Source organism: Nasonia vitripennis, chromosome 5 (assembly GCF_009193385.2).
Source record: "Nasonia vitripennis strain AsymCx chromosome 5, Nvit_psr_1.1, whole genome shotgun sequence".
Lineage (NCBI taxonomy): Eukaryota > Metazoa > Arthropoda > Insecta > Hymenoptera > Pteromalidae > Nasonia > Nasonia vitripennis.
In genome coordinates this window covers 8,786,681-8,808,664 of record NC_045761.1, presented here as the reverse complement: position 1 = coordinate 8,808,664, position 21,984 = coordinate 8,786,681, and the positions used below count along the sequence as shown (strand labels likewise).

General features: G+C 45.2%; 2 protein-coding genes and 1 non-coding gene across 6 annotated transcripts in view; 2 read left to right on the top strand and 1 right to left on the bottom strand.

The window, feature by feature from the left end:
• LOC100678286 overlaps nucleotides 1–21,984 on the top strand; it is a 161,613-nt gene that overhangs the window by 33,857 nt on the left and 105,772 nt on the right. The window lies entirely within an intron of this gene.
• On the top strand, nucleotides 5,817–8,164 carry LOC103317969 (putative ankyrin repeat protein RF_0381). Its single transcript, XM_008218624.3, has 2 exons — nucleotides 5,817–5,922; nucleotides 5,994–8,164. The coding sequence occupies exon 2, from the start codon at nucleotides 6,061–6,063 to the stop codon at nucleotides 7,912–7,914; it is 1,854 nt and encodes a 617-aa protein (XP_008216846.1). The 5' UTR covers nucleotides 5,817–5,922; nucleotides 5,994–6,060; the 3' UTR covers nucleotides 7,915–8,164.
• TRNAL-CAG lies at nucleotides 15,690–15,773 on the bottom strand. Its single transcript has one exon. It is a non-coding gene; the product is annotated as a tRNA-Leu (tRNA).

The following is a 21,984-nucleotide window of genomic DNA, read 5'->3' as shown; positions in this document are numbered from 1 at the left end:
TATAACTCGGCGATTATATAGCGTCGATGCTAATCTCGCGCATCATAGACCCGTGCGCAAACCAGCTATGCGACACACAGTGTGCTTACGCTACGTTAAATTTTCCCTCGCACTGCTGCCGGTCCGAGTTTCATTCGTTCCAGGGATCTCGTTATCGCTGTGGGACGATCTCGCAGCTGAGAGCGATTGCGATACACTTTCAAACGCGGCCCCGTGGTACCCCTTGTCCGACTGGTTTTTTCCTTTTTTTCTAGTCGAGCCTCATAATTCCTGCTCACTACGCTGCCGCCTCGCGTTTCCGAGTGTCACTGACATATTACGCGGGCCTTCGTCGTCGTGCGTTCAATTTTTAATCGGCTAATTGATAAACGCACGCGCAGTTGCGATAAATCCGCCGATCCGAGAGATACCTTCCGTATCCCCAAACGAGTGCCTCGGATTGTCCACTACATAGCCGAACCAAATTTACGTAATTAGGCGCAAATGAATTTATACATACATCGGCGCGCCCGCGAGCTCGAATTAGACTTGCATAACGGACACATACATAACAACGATGACGTCACTCGCGGCGGCGGCGGCGGCGGAGGGATAATGTAAAATACACAGTCGTGTCTCTGTAATATGCAACGAGAGCGCCGGCTCTAAAAATATCGCGTCTATAAATATAAAGACGTTCGGCGGCGGCTCTCTATCTCGTAAATAGCAATTTACTTTCGCAATCCGTCAGGAATAACAATCCGCGTAATTTACGCTACCGATGCTCCGGCCGTCGCCGCTGAGTCTCCGGAGAGAGAAAGGATGATAGCAGAACCGCGATAAATAAAGCCGTACAGCGAAAGGTCGCTTCATAAACCACAGGGGCATCGCCTCTCGCAAGACAGCATTTTTCTAGCGGTGACCTTGTTTTCAGCACGTGTTTCTTTCTCTCTTTTTCGCTCGGATCTTGATGCATGACTCTTGTCGGCTCCTATACACACGTTGTATACCTATCTGTCGCCGCTGGTGTATGTAGGAACCTTCGACCCCCTCGAGAGCCATGTATAGCGTATATATAGTGCATATCGCGACGCCCTCATATAACGCGCGCCTCGTCTTTTTCGCAAACCGGTTTTACGCCCAGCCGATCGTCTCTCGAAAATCTGTCTACTCCTCCAGTCACGCTCTTATACGGCTATTATGGCCGAGTGCTCGCTTTACGAGCAGCTGCGCACAGCTCACCGTGCGCGCCCGCATGGGACGATTCGTCTTTCGGCGAGTTATGATGCTTTTTATAGACGAAAGTTTTCGATATTAAAAATAGCGCCTGTGCAGGATGCGGTTCTATAGTAAGATAGAGAGAGGTTTATTTTTGAAGCGAGATAGGCAACTGATTTGGTATAGTGTAGGCTGATTGTTGTTGTTTTGCTTTGACATGGCTAGTGTGTACCAACAGAAGCACATTTATACGTCGCTTATTAATTACAGTTCGACAAATCATTAACGGCTTTGCAGAATAGACACTTTGTGCAGTGAGTTATGTTTTTACGTTTATGCCTTTGTAAATCATCGGAACTGCATATTCTCGAGTTATTTACAACTCGTGTGTATACGCTAGTCTGTGCACCGTTCGTTAGACGTGACTAACAATCCCTGGCGGTAGTGGTTTCTACAAGTAGGAAAACAGTGTGTAAATTATTCCGGGCGCGTTCGCAAAGCTCATTTCAAAATCCTACTTACTGAAGCAGTCGAGCGTAAGCGATCCGGTGCGAAATTTTAATCTTATTATTTTTTTGCCATTCCAACCAATGATAACTGCACACACGTATATCGAGAGAATAATCCGATTTCCAGACGACTCACGCGCACACGGAGGAGTAATCCCTGAATTACGTGGACGGCGGCAATTTAAGATTTTGGTTATAAATACACTTGCTCGTGCAGGCATACATATTGGTATACTTAAACTGTCGCGTGTAAGGAGCGTCGCTCGGCGAATTGAAAATTTCACATATGGCGAAATTCCAAAACAACACTGTGATGCGTCTCGATTTCAATGGAAGCGCTTCCGAGAAGCTTTTAAATTTATCAAACTATACACACTTCTGCCGAGCTGCAACGAAAGAATTGTGTATAAAAAAGGAGCTTACTCCTAGCAGATTAATCGAGCTAATCAATTACCACTTTTTACCCCCGACATTCCCGGCATCTCTTTCACGCGAAAGGACTTATACACAAAACGACGACGAGGACGACATATTCATTTTTATCCGTCGCGCACGACGCGCATATATCCTCGCATTATGCGCGTCTTCTTCGGGACCACACACGTCCTTCCCTCCTCGCATAGGTATACATCTAGCGTCCGATCTTCGGACGCAAAACGCATCCCTGCGCCGATATGCAGCGCGTTTAACGACTCTTCTTCTTCTTCCGCGAGAGAGCTTCAGCGAGTCTCCTATAAACGCGAGCATTGTACGCCGCGACGTTTTATTGCTCGGCACACACGCGAGCTTTCGGCGTCTCAGCCGTTAAATTGTTCGCGCTGTGATTCTGCACACGAGAGACTCTCGGAGTCGAGCTGCATTGATTTATTTAGCTTCAACGAGGAGTTATAAAGTCCTCCTCCTCTCTCTATTGCTGCTATGCCGTATTATGGGCCCGGATTGAAAAGCGCCGGGAAAAATATAGCGCTGCGCTTCTTGAGAAGTGAGAGAGCCTTTGTGATAAGCTTATTTGAGGCGAAATGCAATGCCGGGGGAGATATTAAAATTGTATTGTGACGTTTCAGGGAACAAGATATTGCTCGCGGTGAATACGCTGAGCGAATCGGATAATATAATTTATTAATATGCCTCTTATTAATCATTGAACGAAGGAATGTTGTTCGAATAAGCCTTGCATCGCAGGCTTCTTATAAATAGCCATTCTTATTTGCAAAGTAAAGCATAATGATCATCAGCAGGTAGTCTTTAATGCAAATATTAATGCGAGAAATTATTTCAGTTGCGAATCGTTATTTCCCCGACTATAAACGCGATTACTATTCACTCATTAAAGCGCATGATTAAATGGAGTCTTAATACGGAGAAGCGTATATTATAAAGTACTTATTCGTCGGTGTGCACGTGCGCGTATGGAAAAGATTAACCAGAATCTCTGCACACGTGTAAATGAAAAATTCATAGCCTCCGCGCTATCGTCTCTCCTCGACGTTTTTTCAGCGCTTTCGGCTAAAATTACCCACGGGCAAAATCAGATTCACGCGTTAACAACGAAAAATCCCGCATCGTACAAGCGTTGAAATTCAATTTTTCGAGAAAATCCGAACGGAAAGAGAAAGCGTAAGCCGAGCGCGTTTTCTGCGATCTAAGCATATCGCCCGGTAGTAGCTATACGTATATAGTGACCTTTTCGCGGCGCGAGGAATGATATGCGGCCTGTCTTGCCGGGGATTCGTCGATAAATAAAGCCGCCGTAATGGATCCCGTAGCGGTGTTGCTTTAACGTGCTGACAATTTATGCCGATTGCCAAGTTCGACAGCCGACGAGAGACTTACACACCGGCAGCTGCTGCTGCTGCTTTTGAATATAAGTATACCGTGTGCTCGCGCTTGTAAGTGAAATCTTCGTCCGGAGATCGGATATGCTTAGGGAACTTTTAAGCGCGTGAGTAGCCGTGTTCCGTTAGATGTGAAGCGTGTGGATATTTTTTCGTGTTATAAACGCGGCACAGGAGTGTATAGTACGTGATTTATGCTGAAAGATGATTAGGGCTAACGAGAGTCGAATCGATTATTCATACGTATGAGTTTCACGCGATTCGGGTAAATTATGTTCGTGTGACGGCTGTAAATCAACTTGATGAATTTTCCACACGTATAATGCATTAATTTTCAGGTATACTAAGCCGTCAGCGAATGCTCATGAAAAAAGCTTTGAACAAAAATTTTTTAACGACCCATAGCTGTATTGCGAGAGTCGAAGTTTCCAAACATGAATAAGGCGAAGAAAGGGGAGAGTCGCCGGTGCATCGATGCGACGCACGTCGCAACGAGAGACGCGACGTACGACACGTAGCATTATGCCGCTCTTTGAGTTGTAATCGCTGCGGCGAGCCGTATACACTGCGGGTTGGCATAGTCGTGTACGACACGTATTACAATCCAGAAAATGCTGCACAGTTTATTTGAATATCAATGCCTACCGCGCTGAAAGTACACTGAATATTCAAATAACGACAGCGAAGATATGAATACGCGGACGGAAAGTCTGCTGCCCGCGCAGAAGCCAGTGAATACACTCCGTAAGCACTAATTAGTCGAAGAGCTTAAAAACTTCTCTTTTCAATTTATCCCGCTGTGTGCGCGAGTTTCAAAGCAAATGTAATTACCGCCTTACGAAAGAATTTTAATTACACCTCGCCGTTAAACATCAACTTCATTTCACAGCGTCTCAATACTCGATTGCCATTGTAGGTGCAGTACACTGGTGAAAACCGACTGACTTCTCGGAGGTATTTGCCTAGATTCTCTCCCTCTCTCGCAATACACAACTTCTTTATGCGTCGACTGTCGTCGTAAAGGGCGTCCCGTAATGTGTTTTACAAGTAAGGCGTCACTTCAACGCATATACGAAGAGAGAGAAAGGCGATCGCTGCAGTCCCTTCTCTCTCTCTCTTTCTTTATGTGCGAACATAAAATGTGCTTTACTGTTCCGGACTGCTGCGTGACATTTGAGCGATAACTGTGCTTTCCACGTCCGCCGAGAAGACGATGACGGAGCAAACGAGCTTTTAGCACTTTACGCTTCGAGAATCGCGCCGCGGGATCGAGGACGATAGGGTTTCGGCGTCTATTTGAACAACTATACAATTATCAAGCATCGAAATATACAGGCGTTCGTATAGCTGCCGTTAAATTTACCTTTTTTCGCCAATTTATTAAAAAAAAAAGAAGAAGAGCTGCGCCAGCGTTTTTTATAGCCGTGCACTGAGATCCCGGAGGAGAGAGCTCGGCGGGATCGTTAAAAGCCAACTTTTGGCGCAGCGCTCCGACGACGACGAGGAAGAGCCTTTCCTCGCTCATCGGAAAAACGGCCAGATAAATCAGGCGGAAGTCGAGCTGCATCGGCGAAAAGGACGGCGAATAATGCGTTATGGCCGCCGATCCGATGCTATATACATTGGCAATTTTCCACGGACTCCTAACGGGTTTTTACTCTTCCCATCGGTGGTGCAGGAGAGAGCATTCTTTTTTTCCACCGATGCTACTGCAGCCAGAACAAACGAACTTTGCCAATTTTGCGCGATGCTTTATGGTTTTGTTTGCTTTACTGCAGGCTGATGTATGCCGAGTACACGTGAGTAGTAGCGAGTAGCGAATGAATATTACAAGAGAATTTGTGGTAGAGACGAACGTTTGATTTTCATAAAAAATTAGTGTTTACAATACAATGATTTGTCAGTGTTATTATTTAATATGACGAGTATAGTTATAGCACGAAAGCTCGTCTGACAAAGGCAATTAAGATTTCGTGTTATGTACGGTAGACGCGCTGAAACTAGTGCGCCAAGTGTATGCTGACGACAACTCGGAAATTATCACCCGAGCGAAACTAAGACGACAACCGCACGAGTCGAGTCTGAATTACCAGACCGCTTGTGTTGGGGACATCATAATATTAGCGTCAAATTGAATTCCGAGATATTATAACGGATATTTCAGCAGAATCGAAGCAGAGCTAGGAACACTGGAGAATGATTAGCCTGTGTCAACAGACCGAGAGGCTATGGAAAGGAAACGGTCTGACGGATGAGCCAATCAGAAGTCTTCGCTTTTACATACATACGACGTTAGAAATTTATATAAATTGATGTAGCCTAATTGTAGGCCTGCGTTTCGCCTCAGTCCTTCCCCGAAACCAGTAGCAGACAGTTGTCAGGTATGAAGCTGATCTCGCAACTCAAACACTTGTTTAATTTTTGTAAATACATATAAAATACTAACTTTTAGCCGCTCCAGTTCCTGCGCGTTTATCAGTCGCGCAAAAGTCTAGAAAGTTTATTTCTAACTCTACAAGATGAGTCGCAAGCGCAAAGCTCAGAATCCTCCCCAAATAGAAAGCGATGAAGAACATGGGTCACCGGTACCAGATAATCTCGAAAATACGGCGCTACATTTGGCAGCAAAAAACGGTGACATTGAAACGGCCGCCATGCTCATCGACCAAGGAGCGAACCTTCATCAAAAGAACAAACAAGGAATGACTGCTCTACACGTTGCTGCGGAAAATGGATATTGCGGGGTTCTGAACTTACTACTTTCGAGAGGATCGATGGTCGATGAGTTAGCGGCAGGTAACAGAACATCGTTACACATAGCAGCAGAGCAGCTTTGTAGACAAGTGGTCAAGGAGCTTTTGAATAAAGGAGCCAACGTACGTATTCAGGATAGCGCGGGTAATACCCCTCTTCACCAAGCCGTGATGAGACTCTGCTTAGACAGCATCGAGCTACTAGTGAAAAACGGTGCTCCAATGGACTTTCAAAATAATCAAGGCGAAACTGTTCTGCACATTGCTTCTCAGCACCGGAACAATGCAATAGTGAATTTTCTTTTAGAGAAAGGTGCAGATTGCAATGCCCTGACAGCTGATGGATCCACACCTCTTCATTATGCCGTCAAGAACTTTGGAGCGCCTTCAGAGAACGCGGCGTCCTTAATAGAAGCGGGTGCAGCTGTATTTGTAACGAACCATGCAGGTGAGATTCCGCTAAAGACTGCTTTGAAATATGAGAGGAACTGGCGTAACAGCTCGCTTTTAGGATACCTACTCGGTAAAGGATTAAATTTTAACAAAACCACAAACCAGTTTGGTCTAGACTTATTGAAGGACATGAACGATGAATTCATAAATCATCCTGCGCTCTGCACAGTATTTATAATAGCTATAGTGTACGATGACCGTCCACTGTTCGAAATGTTAATTAAAAAAGGAGTTTCGATACACAAAAATGATTGGGGTACCACGCCTCTTCATAACGCAGTACACTGCGATAATTTACACGCAGCAGAAGTGCTCTTGCAATTGGGCGCTGATCCGAATGTGAAGGACTATTTCGATAAAGGTACTCTGGCTTTCGCCAAAAGTGAACAAATGGTCGAGCTTTTGCTTATGTATAACGCCGACCTTTACGAACCCGATTTGCTCCATGGCATAGTGAGGGTGAATGCAAATGGCGAGCTATTCGATAGGTTGATTGAAAAAGTGCTGGATCACGAGGAGAGATATAAATTGATCAATCAGAAGTGCAGTAGGGGTTATTCACTGTTACACTATGCCTTACGAGCCAATAGAGAAAGCATGTTACTTCACGTCCTTCATGCCGGCGTCGAGCCGGAGGAGTTTTTCCGCGTCTTCCTGAGAACCTGTTTATCCCTAGATCCGAATTGTTTATTGATAATGACACGACAGATGGTGATTTTCAACTCTCAAGGCATCATTAATTTTTTTTTCATGTTTCTTTATATGTTGGATGAAAAGCGTCGTAAAATTTATTTTGAGATTGCAGAGAATCTGAAGAAGACAAAAGTCACGCGAATTTGCAAAGATTATCCATTTACTTACTACGATTTGCTTACGAAGCACGGAGACGATTTGGTACGTATGTTACGTAATCATCAGATCAGAAGAGTTACCGATCGAATTGCTGAAATTGCAAATCAATTCGGAGGGCCCTTGCATATTAGTCTCGTACTCAACCTCAGACAAGGAATTAGGCGCTTAGAACTGGAATCTCAATTTAATAAGAAATTTGAAGCCCTAAATTTTATACCCTATGACGTCGTTTGCCACGTGAGCAAATATCTTAACAATTCTGATTTATTCAAGACTATGTATGCATTGGAAGGACCTCATGTACATATATCTTAATTCATTTTAAAATGTAGCTTATCCATCCATAATCTTTGGTAATTGAAGATTACTCAATCGAAGCATAAATATGTTGGGAATTTTAACATCTTTGATCCGTGTAGTCTATTAGTGAAAACGTGAAAATTAATTGTAATGATGAATTGTAAAACATTGTGTTGTTCTCAAATATGTAAATTGTATGTATGCATACATGTAATAATGATCTTCTCGACAAATCAATAAAATTTAACAAATGTCCTTTAAAAAATGCGACCTGTGCATCCAATGACAAATTAAATTAAAATACGTGCGAACGAGGTCCACCTATCTTTCACAGTTTCACCCAGTCGAACCCAAGGTAGACACGCGTTATCTACTACGCTCATCTTCTCGGAGAGCTAGACGCGTCGTCATTTCGTCCCCGACTTATAGTCCACGACTTCGAGCCGTAATTTTTCACAGCGAGAAACAGGTTTGGGATAACGCATTATCCTAATGGGATTAGCCGAGATTAGCAGAGCACACACGCGGCGTGTGTGTTATTTTCGATCGGCTGCTGCAGCAGTATAGGTTTGGCTCGTGACACTGACCGGGGTCAAGGTTAAGTGTCGCCGTTTTGGTTCTGTTCGGGGCTACAAACACGACGTCCGCTGTGCGACTAGAATGCCGAGAACGACGAGGCGACTAGACGTTACGAATCTTTATTCATAGCTTGACCATTGTGTGTCGAGTGCAGGCGCTTTTCTTTTTGTTTCTCGCTCTGTCTCTAACGTGACGCTTGGAAAATAGCACAGGCACGTGACGTTTACTGGTTTGTTTTTCCATGTCGCACTCTCACAAGAACCAAATGAGCTGTGAGTCATTATTTACTATGCGAGAGAGAAGCGGCTGGTTGTTAATCATTGGAGTACTTGTGTACCTAGCTTATCGAAAGTATTGCGTAAACACAGTTCTAATTGTATACGTTTAATCTAACCATTCTTCTTCTTGTTTTTGTTTCAGGTAAGAATCACCAGTCCAGCTTTCGTAGAACCGTTAATAAGACGTAAGTTGAATTACACACAGCTCGATAATCTCTCCATAACGAAATTACCAAGTATCTCCCCGAGGCGAAAAAAAAAACGATAAAACACAACTCGTAACCGCAAAAAGGGCATGCACATTCCGCAAAAAGGGTCATCAGCCTTTTCTCTCTCCCGACCGCACAATTCCAGCTGCAAGATTAAGACTCCTCATCAGTCGAGAGCCGTGACCTCGGCAATCTCTCTCTTGAAAGAAATCCCTCGCGTCGATCCCCACGGGATTAAGGAGTCCTTTTTCGCAGCTGAAGCTCGCGCGTGTAACGCGAGCTGCGATCGTCGTCTCGAGTGAAACTGCTCTTTGATTTTTCGCGAATTCGTCGGAAAGTCTCGCGGCTTCACTACTGTGTGCCCCCGAAGATCTAAAAGCTAGTCGAGAGAACATAGGCCGATGGCAAGATCGATCTCGCGCTCGAGAATGAAGCGAGTCATCGGTGGTATCTCGAGTGATTTCCGGCTCCGGTTTCATCGTCCTCTTTTGTAAACAGATACGCCTTCTTGGATTAATAAAGCCGGAGTGCAGGCTGCAGCTCTCGGCTTTCAGGCATCCGCGAGGAAGAAAAGCCCGGGGGTCTTTACCCTTCATTATACTCGACGCAGCCTCTTCTCTTCGTCCACACCTATTCTCTCGGAAAGTTTTCACGGGCTGTGCTGCCGGAGTTCCATCGACGCGAGCGCATGTGACAGTTCGGGGGTGATTAAGTAGGTTAGCGGCGGCTTAAATTTAAAGCCCGACGAAAGATGAGTTACTATTCGCGCGACGTGAAATTCTATATCTCGGCTTTCGGCTGCTTTTTTCATTTTTCAATCCGTCCCTCAAAAGCCTCGTATATTATAAGCTCGTTTCGAGAATGGAGATGACGTTGCGGACATGTTCTCCTGGTGGGCTACTATACTACTACTGCTGCGCAGGTTGAATGCGAGGCGCCCCCCTAGGTACGATTAGTCAAATTTTTCTCCGCCGAGGGATCTTAGATCTCCGGACGATCAGGTGCAGGCTTCGCTACAGTTCACACGTGATTCATCAATGTCAGCGATGCTCAATGGGTTAACTTGTGATTGCTCCAAATGGAGAGCAGGTATCTATATAGCTACAGCAACGTATGATTTGTTAAGTAATCTCTCGGCCGACGTTGATGCATTCCCAGCCTTTTTCTTTTCACCTTTACCCCAGTATTTCCGACGTAATTTATCATCGCGTGAGATTTATCTCGCTGTATACGTACGATTTTCATGGAGCGCGTTATCCGACACCCTTATAATCTCGCAGAGCTGTTGTTGCGATCCTGTAAAAAAACAATTGCAATAGTATAATTTATTCAAAGGCCTCGTGCGCCAAACAACAAATATTACAAAAAGCCGCGCTGCAGCAGCCGTCATCGAAAATAAAAACTGAATTTTCCGCCTGTCAAGTGCGATGCCTCTCGGTAATCCCGTGTAAAAAGCATCGGACTCACTCTCGTGTCTGCGCGCAAAAACGAAGGCAAATCAATTCAGCGATTGATTCGTTAACACGCTCGAGGTCAATCCAAGAACTGCACGCCGCGCAAGAACTATACACCGAGTATGCAGACGAAGAAGAAGAGAAGGAAGAAGACCGCGTGCAAACAGACGTCGAAAAGCAAAAGCGTATAAACGACACTCAATTATATGAAGTAGTAGTAGCAGCAGCGGCTGTGTTCGAAGCGAAGCGAAAAAAAGGCTCCACATACTCGCTCATATCGCGGTCACGATTTGAATTACTCTTCTGATGAAGTGACGAGAGAGCGCTGCACGATTTTCGTACGGGACTGCCGGCGCTTTTTCGCCGCTGCAGCATATCGTATACATATAACGGAAGCCGATTTTTACGCTGCCTGAATATTTATTCCGATTCTTCTGATATGCTGCTAACAGTTCTTCTTCTTCTATATGCACGTGCACGTGGAGAAATTTGCTTCTATGTACGAAGTTATTCGTTAATTTTTTTTTCTCGGAGGAATTTTTACGGGAAAAAGCAAACAAGCAGGTGAATTAATTTAAAGCAGTGCGTGAGCTCAAAAGAATGCGCGCACAGAAGCATCCACCGCGTACACGCAGCTTTGAAGTTTCGAGTTTTGCGATGACTCGCGAGCCGCGGAGGTAAATATTCGCGGGGGAAAAGTTTCCGAGTATGAGGCGGAATAAATCTCTCGGTGAACCGTAGACGTGTATGCTAAGGTTCTAGAGAGTATAGCCTGGATATTTCGAAAGAAGCTTCGCGTCCTTTGCGTATAGTTGGGATTTATGGGGTTAATACAGTAGAGAAACTTTTAGGAAAGATTTTGTAATGGAAAAACGTGATTTATCAGTTCTGATGCCTTTGTGTCGTCGATATGAGTATAATCGGATTGTTGATTAAAACCAGCTTCGCAAATAAGTTTCTCGCTCGCGATTATATGTGAATCACTGGGGCTTTTATAAGCGGCGCGGCAATTTTAAAAACGAGATCTCTCAGCAGCGGCAGCGCGTGTCAGTAGATCATTTTATCCTCTTTACCGCAATTATTCAAAACGCCTGCTGTTGCTGCTGCTGCTGCTGTTGCTGCTGCCCTTATTATTGCTGATTACCCCATTATGCTTGTTTAGCCATATTTTTCCACAGCGGAGTACGACGTCGATTCGATCGAAATTACGCCTAGCTTTTTCCAACAACTTAGCAACTAGAATTCGTGCGCCTCAGTGGAGGAAAAGTTCAGCCCTGCAGCTATTGTACTGAGGGAGAGAAGAGAAAACAATCAGCAGGAAACTAATGGCTCATTTCCGCCGGCAATCACGACATTAACAACATTTTTCTCGGCTTTCTTGTTTCGTCACTGCCGAGTCGGCGCAGTAAATTTTTTTCCACCATCGCACGTCGCTGAGCAAACATCGGGGGACGAGCCTCTGTTTATTGCAGACGGCCTATGCACGTAACGTACATTTTTAGAAGCTGTGGGCATTGTTTGCTCGCTCGACTTCGGCGAACTCGGTGGACTTTCTTGGAATTCTCGAAAAGAAGAAAATTGTCCCTGTATTTTCCTACCACCCGAAGGTTCTTTTCTCTAATCAAGACATACCTGATGATGCCCACGTCGACTCCTGCATGTATTTCAAGGCATAATGGAAGCACCTAGTCCTCCGCACCTGCGACTTCCTCTCCGCATAAAGGCGACAGCGTGAAATGCTCCAGCCCGCGCACATGTAGAACGTCTCCTCCGAAATTCGTAACAGAGGCCCGAAAGTCATAACGCGAGCTCGTAACCTCGACCACGAGCCATAAGGAAGGCGTCTCTTCGCAAGAGTGACATTAACCTCATCTTGGCAAATGCCTCTCGTAATCCCCGCTCTGCGGTTAATGACCCATCAGAGCTGAGTGTGTGTGCAGCGCGCGATCGCAATTACCTTCGGACGCGATTCGCCAAGTGCGTCCGGAGGCGGATCCGGTGTATATAGTGTGCATAGCTACGTCTCGTGTCGCTGATCTTCTCTAGCTCGCTCGCTCGCGTGATGATGATTCTTTTCTCTCTCTAGCTCGTCACACACGCTGCGTTTATCCGATCGCGCGCTTCGGACGTTTTTAATGTTCTCTTCCGTTGCGCGAGAAATGTCGACGCGCGTGCGAGTGTCGCGTGCTTTTATACGTGTTAATCGCTCGTATCCTGAGGACGATTATCGCAGGTGCTGTTTAGACTGTCCAGTTTGCGCGCAGCGTTTGCGGTTTGTTTGTCGAGAAATTATACACGGGGGAATAGGAATTATTGAATTAGGCGCGAATTAATTTCGACGGAATTTCGTCGTTTTTTATAATCTAGATATTGCAACCGTGTGGCGGAACGGTTAGGCAGCTTTAACACGACCTTGACCCTCGACCTTTTTGCGCATTCGCCAAAGTTCGCGCGTGAGATCGATAATAAGGTCAAAGCGGCCCTAGAGACAATCCATTTTGCGTTACGTCAGTCTGGTTCGCGTGGCGCATGATAATCATATGTGTTCTATATATGTAGCTGCATGCCGAGCGGCGTTCTTGAATTTATTTTCGCTCATAATATATTCCGGCGCGGAATTGAATTTTCGATTGAATTGAATTTCAAATATGCAGAGGAATCAGAGCAATTTTTTAAATGTTAGTTATTGCAATTTGAATTTTTAATAAACAATTACATACAAGATCTTGAGCCAGTATAAGCAAACACAATCGAAATCCAGTAGCCCATGCGATTATTGTTATTATTGAAATTAAATCTTCATTTCGACCAGCAGCCGAACCACGTATAGACCTGCACGTTCCGAGTCGACTTTCAGGTCGCACGTGTGTCCACGTGCCAACGACAAAAACGTGCATCGCCTTCTACGAAATAAAAAATAACGTATGCGCTCTTTCTCTCGGCATGTACAACTAGTGCAACGATACCTACACGAAAGCTGAGACTCGAAGCTCGAGTATAGCAACGGCAGCAGGCCGCAATGGCCCAGAGCAATACTAATAATTCTCGGACACAATGCTCGTGGTCGTTGAGTGTAGTAGCTGCACTTCCGAATTTTCTTTACTTTTGGTTTCAACTTTTGTCGCGGAGAATTGGCATAAAGCATCGCGTGTTTGCCAATCTTGAATCAAACAACTTAATCTCTTATACGGAGCGTAAAGATATTGTAACTTCGTGAACACCGCAGTATCCGCCTGTCGAAGCAAAATGATTTTAAAATCGTAAAAAAACAGACACACCAGTACACGCAACACCCTGTCGAGACGCTTAACAGAGCGATTCACAATAAGCCTCTCTCGCGTTTATCAGCTCGAGCATAAGGAAAAGATTGCAGTTTTTACAAGCGGCGCCCTTTCGTTTCGTAATTATCCGTTGCGTGAGAACGATTTCATCTACTCTCTTAAGGTTGTAAAACGGGCTTAATGACGTAAATAAATCTTACGCGAGTAACTGTAACTCGCTGCGCGGCTAGCGTGAACTCGGTGCATATAAAATTTCCGAATTCATGAATATGTACAAAACTGCAACGCTCTGCAACAATTGCTCCGCAATCTTTTCCCTTCGCCGTAAAAGCCATTCGAGTGTGTTCGCGCGCAACCGCGTTCGGCTCTTTTTCTCCGCATCGACACAAGCGAGCCAGTGTGTATAGTCTATAATTTTCTCACCTAGTCCTAGCGCGCGTGAATTAGTAGCAAAAAGGTGGAAAAAAGTCGGAAAACAGGTGTCGAAAAAAAGCGCGAAACCGCCTCTCTCTCCAGAGGCGAAATCGGCGACTTTCTTCGCTCTCGACTTTCGCCGCGAGCCTATAGGAGTCCCCGTTATTATGTGTCGTACCTGCCCATACGCCGCGTAGACAATGCTCTCTCGTCCCTCTCCGTTATTATACGCGAAGGAGGGAAGCGTATCGCCGCGTCGATCGTCCATATGGGCTTTCTCGCGTTATATTCACTGTACACGTGTGCATCGCGATGCTGACTCGCGACTCCGGAATGTCTCTCTACTTCTTCTTTTATTCGTCGCGATAGGAGTAGCGTTGAGAAAGAGAGAAAAAGATTGCCTATCGCTCTCGGTTCTATAAATATAACGCGCGCGGAGCCGCTCTGCAGAAGGCAACGAGGCACCCGCGCGGCGGGTTATGGAGTTATGTGAGAGCAGCCACCTGTGCACGTGCGATGATAACGCGCGAGCAACGAGGTTGAATTTTAAGAGTGATATCGCGCAGCGCCGGCACTTATTTATCGTCGTTTCACGCGCTAGACTTTCGGCACGCTGTATTATAACTTTCACTCGTATAGATCGTATAACGAGGCATTGATTTCCGTCGCCGACGCTGCTGCTCTCTCGCGGGCGTGTATTTTAATAATATGTAATGCAAATTTTATGTATCTTCCCATCGCGGCTGGACTTTTTGTCGTCGGCTCTAACGGCCGCATTGTTTATGGTCGGGATGAGTCCTTTGTCCTGAAATTATGGTAATTAAGCGATGCGCCGATCTCGCACTTTCACCCATATCGACCTTTCGACCGAAACACGAATTTACAAGCGGTAGTATCAGGTATAAATATCCAAAAGAGTCAACATCCTCGTGTATAGGGTCAAAGTGACTCTACACGTTTCTAAGTCACAACGAAGCATTCCAGCGTCGAACGTGAAAATAAACCCGCAGCTGCAGCAGTACAGCACTTACTTTGGAATTCCGCGATGTATATCGCGCTTTGGCGGCTGCAGCGCCATATCGCGATGTTATTGCCCGGACCATCTCGTTGTTACGTCTTATTGCGCGCTCGCGCTGTCTCTCTCTCTTCTCTCTCGGCAGCGCTTATAAGTACAGTCGCGCAGCGTGCGGTCTTCTCTCATTGTGGTAGTTATGCCGCCGCCGACGCCGCGCGAGAGAGAGAGAGAGAGATTGACGCACGCGAAAAAGAAGCCGCTGAGCGTTTTAATGGCCGCTGAATGAGGGATATTAAGATGCATGGTTGAATTAACTGGCTTGATGTGCGACGGCGCTTCTGTTAGCCAATTATTTTTGCTGCGAATGCACGGCGAATAGATTTTTTTCTTTGATTTTGTTTTTGTTTTTGTTTAGGAGAGAGGTTTGACTTTTGATGCAGAGTTGGTGAATTAATTAACGAAATCAATTTTTAAAAAATCATGGTTGCGATGCTGTCGATGTTTGTTTATTTTATTCGAGGGAGCGTCGTTTGGTTCGAGAAAATCGTGGAAAAAAAATTTGTCAGAAGTGGGATTCGAACCCACGCCCACAGAAGTGGACTGCGACCTGAACGCAGCGCCTTAGACCACTCGGCCATCCTGACATGATTTCTTCTTCCTATTTTCGGATAATTTGTTTCTAAAGAATAAAGTCATCACCTGACATCCAACAAAATTTATTAAAAACTCAAGTATCTAGCCCGATTAAAAAAAAAAATTAAATCGCATCCATCATACTATTAAACTACCTTATAATATATTAAACCACGTTACCTCCGCAACACGAAGGAAAACTCAGCCTTCCAATCGATAGATCATCCGCTAACGCGTGTCGAACGAGCTCCGCACGTATAAAAAACTGCAAAATCCCGCGCGCGGGATAAGAACACAGAGAGAAAACGGGCAATCTAGCCGCGGCTAATGCGCGCGTAGGAAGCAGTGCGAATCGCGCAAAATAAAATGGGTTTACGACCTCGTGGGCCGCTAAGTATCCCGCGCGTCGTCTCGATAGCGCCGAATGCTTTCTCTGCGCGGTGCACTTATACGCAGCCCCCATATACAACAGATCTCGGCTTGATGGACCTGCCGCGCGGCTCACCTATACACACACGCGCGTTACATCGCGGATGAAAATCAAGAAAGGCTCGCGTCAATTCATACGTATCGCGCATACTTTATACACAAGAGGCTATTTGCCTTGTGGAGCACGTGCGCGCGGTGCTGTACCCCAGAAACGAGGTCTACTACTGCTACTCGCTTTATCGTTTTTATTATGCGTCTCGACGCAACAGCGATCCGCGAATGATTTCTGTTTTCTTATAGTTATACTCTATGAGATTTTTTTGTCCCGAGTGTTGTACGCACGAGGGGCGAGCTTTTTGCGCTGTTTTAACAAGCGACAGCTGTGCCGAATGTGACTGTTAATGAAACTTGGGCTAGGCGAGTTTTGCGCAATTCGTCGCGTTTTATTCGCGGGAGATAAGAGAGTTCGATCGTATGCGAAATCGAGCCTCACGTCAGTATGTCGGTTGGTTGTTTCATGGCTTATTCGATTTTTTGCACGCCACAGGTTTTACAGCTGTGTTGCGTAACGAATCGAAGCAGTGCAAAAATAGTGGTTTTTCAAAATCACTTCCTTGCCAAGATCATTAAGAAGCCTTTCAGGCTGCTTTTCACACGTCAGCTGCCAATGAAAACACTGATGATCAGCAAAATCGAAGTCCTCCTGAATAGCCTCTGAAATCTCACGTATGTGTACTAGCTGTACATACCACACGCTTGCGGCTTTTCTATCGCAGCTCGTTAGCCTTTGACGCTTCGCGAGATAACTGCTTCGCTCAAATAAAACAAACAGTTTATAAAGGCGCCTGATTACGGCGCATAAAACATGCACATCACCTACTTCGAAGCTGTAAAAAAAGTTCCGCGAATTTTCATTAGCACAGTTCTAATAATAGAAAGGCGTGAGTTGGAAAATTCTTCCGGCGGCAAACAGGTCGTAAAGCCCCCGAGGTTTCTAGAATTTTGGTCTCGGCGCGGCGTGTAAATCTAGCGAACTTCAAATATATACCCAAGCGAGCGAGAGAATGACAGCCGAGAGATAACAAGAAGAAGAAGCAGCAGCAGCGACGCAAGTGCGCCTCTAATTAAAACGTACCCTACTCTCTCTCTCTCTGTGAGTAAAATCTCTCTCCGAATAGGTTGCGCTTGCACTTACCGCGTTCTTGATTACAGAGAGAGAGAGAGAGAGAGAGAGAGAGAGAGAGAGAGAGAGAGAGAGAGAGAGGCGCGCCTGTGTGTCGTTGGCACAGCGGTCACGTGTGTGCGTGATAACCCAAGCGCTTAGGATGCAGTCGACGATAAGGAAAGGGGAGAATGATTTACGGCGAGAAAACTGCAGTGTGTCTCGTTATAGACGCGTCTCTGGCCGAGGAAGACGAGAGTTAGCTGGGACACTACGGGACGATATTCGGTTGGGATTAGATCCAGGTGATGCGTGTGTCCTTATGGGAAGACGCAGGAGGAGAGGAGAAAGGGATAAAATGCGAATAAGGCGCTTGAGGAAATTCAAGAAATCGATCCACTGTCGCCCGAGGCTGTGGATAAAAGCTCGTTAGCGACGGTTATTAGGAGTTGTAGACTTTTTTGAGGCTGGTGTTTAGTTTAATGGATCGAAAATTGCTTCTACTTTTGTATCTTTTTTAAACTAAGTATTTTTATTTTTCTGTTACAGGTAAATTCTTTCTTCTTCCGCTGCGCACGATTTCGTAAGTCTCTGCCAAACACATCCAACAATTCCCCCTAAAAAAGCGAACAATTTTTTTCCGAACGTCGAAACTACTCCAAAACGCTCGTCAAAAATTGGCTTTGTAACTCGAATAATCGAATTTCGCCCGGAGCCATGCAGGCCGCGTGGAATCAATGTAGCTCCACTAAAAATCCATATACAGCCCAGCGAAGCTGCACAGAGGGTTCGCGCGCTCAAAGTGCAGGAATTGCATTCGCGAGTATAGCCTCGGGAGATCCGACTGATGGCGGCAGCCGATATATATATATATTCTGGATTTGCCGCACAGGCGGGCGTATAGACCCTCGTCGCTCGCGTAGGTATATATAGTAGCGGTGGAGATTGCAGTGCTTCCGTAGCCCGCAGTGTTAATAGGAAGCATCGATAGACTTTGAGAGCGTGAAGCCGAGCGAGTGACTATCTCCTTTGTTTAAGACTCGACTATCGATATAGTGTGTGTCTCTTTGGAGATCGAGTTTTCCGTCGAAGGTGGAGATTTAGTTGTCTCAGTGCGAAATTACTTTTTTTCTTTGAGTGTACAAAAGTTTAATAAAAAATAAGTACTCTTCACACTCGTCGATTCACAGCGAGAATGTTCACGCTTTAAAACGTCGCTGCACAGACGCGCGAACCCGGTAGAATCTCATTACTCGTAACCAAGTTCCGCGTCCCTCACTCACTTTCTCGCTCTGAAGTCTCAAGTTCAAAACAGCTCGTGCCACAAAGTCATTTTCCGCGGCAAGTTCAAACGAACCGAAATCCCACGCGTGTCTTTTCCTCTCTCGTGTACGTATACCGTGTAATATGAATGAAGCCCTCTCTCTCCCGTGTACACCCAGTCACTTTGAGTTTCACTTCTGGAGTCTGGCGCTATAGCGCTGACGCTTCTTTCACTCTTACACTGCAGATACATCATATAGCCGTGCATAGGGACACGGCTCAGCGTGTATTTATAGTATATGAGGACGTTTCTAAATGCCTAGGCGATTCGAACACCCACTCGCGACACCATTTCAATCTGGTTCTTCGCGACGACGTCGACGACGACGCGGCTTGCGTTATGCGTGCCTCGGAGACGATAGGTGTACCTTTTGTAACAATGAGATTTTATGCTTGTATAATGCCGATGCCTCGAGATGCCTCTCGCGCGTGGAGTTAAGTATACGTGTATTGTAATAGCGACGGCGATGGGTAAAGTTTTACGTTGTTCTGATTCGCGAGATTCGAGTTGTTAGTTTATATTGTGTACAATTTTATATGTTTATACTCGTGATTCGCAATGACGCGATTGTTTCTGTGCAAGATTGTAGTTAAAAAAATCCATTCGACTTGATACGGTAAGCTTTAATTCTCTTTCAAGCGTGGGTGAAACTAGTTTTTTCTTTCCCGAGTAGATTTCGATTTCGATTACGATGATTCAATAGCTCGATGTGGAAACGTATAAGACGATATTTTATCGCGAAATTTTGAAACGGTTCTCAAAAAAAATAACTTACTATCCATTGTTTCGTCAGAAAAAGCCAAACGATCGGAGATAATTTTGCAAACGTGCTGCACAATAATATATTTTAAACTTTCGCAATAAACGAAATATACGGCAACGCTTTCGAGGAATTGCGAAAGTCTGCACTTCTCCTTTTATTAAAAGAAAAAAAAATTTTTTCTGCAAGCAAACTCGTCTCCGGGATCTCCTTAACGATTCTCGATATACCCACTCGAGTCGCGCACGACTTGCAGTAATACGAACTGACGTTTCTGTCGCCAGGCCGGAATTTTCTCTCGAATTAAAAGAGCAAACGACACTTAAAAATATCCACGTGTGTACGATGTTCAGCAAAGCGTGAAAAGCAGCGTAGATTAATTTTATACACCTCGAACATTTTTTTTTTCTTCACCAAATCGAAAAACAACAGCGAAAAATACCGTCACAGAATTTTCCCACTGCAAAGCTCGACTAATCGCGCGACGTCTGTATATGCTCGGTAAAACGGAGCCGCACACGCGTGAACAAGACGCACGCATCACCGGGCACTGGTTCGTTGTTGTTCAACGAGCCTCGAACAAACTCATTCGGTTTTGCGCCAGAGCTACATGCGGTGCAACATATACTCCCGCGGGCTCTGCGCACCCGCGGCCGATCGATTTTACCTCGGATGCAACGCGCGCAAGTGTGTGTATGTGTGTGTGTGTGCAGCTCTGCGCGCGGTGTATCACACAAAGCAGACTGCGTTATAAAGCTCTGTTACGAAAATTAACTGATGGGGCGCTGGGTTTCAATTAATTAACGAAGGGCTGCATTTCGAATGTTTTGCTAGATTATGATGTAGGAGTTTGAGTTATCGAAGAGTAAATTATTGGTTTTGGGCGAACGAATAATTTCAACGCGTATGATCGATTTGTCTGTAGCGAAACTTTTCGCTCACGCATAACCCTGTTTATTATCTAATCCGTATTAGCGTCGGGAGACATCGTACAGGTTATAAACTTACCTGCGCGCGCACGCGCGTTTATTGCATTCGATGGTGTCGAACGGCTTAATAGAGCATCGTAAAACTGACGAATAGAGTCGATATAAACGCGCGAGTGTCGGAAAGTAAGTCAGTTGGGTCGTAAAACTACACGACTTTCGAGGGATTATTTTGAAACGAAATATACCCATGAAATTAAAAAATGTAATTTGTTAAAAAATTTATCAACATTTTTTCGAGTATGAGTAAAGGGAGAGATGAGAAGTTTGATAATTAAGACGTATCCTTATTTGGATAGGCTAGCCATAGTAGTGTATATAATATCTATGAATCTCTCTGGCGACAGTTCGGGATAGAGGTGGAACTGATTTACTCGTGACACCGGTTCCACTTCAGCTCGATCAGATATTCTTCTCTGCTACTACAAGTTTTTTCTCGTGTTTCTGCTCCCGTTTCTTTCGAAATATTCACATTGTAGTGTTTCTTCAAAGCGACGTGTTCGTCTCGCCTGAAAAATCTGATCCGAAGGTTACATCTGTATGCGACAAATTCACGTTGCCTAATCTTTCGTAAATATAACTGGTAAAATAAACAAATAAATTTCGTCGCATCAACCAGTTCTAAAAAAAAGAGAAAGAGCTTATTAGCAGCATTACTACAAGCATTTATCAACGCTTACAATCAATTACAATCCATTCGAAACGCAATATTGTCAAGATTTTATCGTAAACTAGTCCATAACACCACAATACTGCGCACCAGCCAGCAGCAACAATCATCATAAACCAACTACTTAATTCGATGAATAAAATCCCGGCAATATCTCAATCTCGATCCTTATGTCACTGTCTCGATTCTCGCATTGCAGAACCGCGACTAGTTACACGCAATATCGCGTCCTTCTCTCGTTCTAACGCTGCATTTCTGCATAAATTAGTTCCGCATTGGACAGACGCCTAGACCCGTCAATATAACATATACGAGCAGCGAAAAATGTTTAACGCTCGGCACTAAACCCGCCTCGGGTCTATACACTCTCGTATACAGCTGTATAATACACCGGCGGCGGCGCGCGCCTCGAAAGAATTAAGTGCGCACCGGAAGTTGATTCCATTTTCCCGAACGATTCACCAACGCTAAGCAATAATAATAAAAGCGCCGCACGGACGGTATTGTACGCTGAGAGAGAGAGAGAGAGAGAGAGAGAGAGAGAGAGAGAGAGAGAGAGACGCGTCTAACCGTATAACCGTCGTCCAAGACGAAGAGCCGAGTCTTTTTCGCCGATGCACTTGCGGTGTGTGACGCGACGCCGACGACGAGAGAGATGCCGTTTTCTTCTTCCTCCTCGCTGATAAGCGTAAAACGATTTCCCGATGAGAATATAAGCGAGAGAGGAGCAGGTTCATAACTCGCTTGATATCGGAGCTTTAGTGTTAATAAACTTTTACGACGCGCAGGAGAGAGGGAGAGATGTCGATGAAAAATGCAGCGCGCCGGTGCATATCGTTTTACGCGAACGAGCTTTATTTCGAGGGAATAATTTCGCGATATACATCGAAC

Bases quoted from the DNA above. Each gene is read 5' to 3' on its own strand.
- LOC103317969 (XM_008218624.3), top strand. From the start codon at position 6,061: ATGAGTCGCAAGCGCAAAGCTCAGAATCCTCCCCAAATAGAAAGCGAT.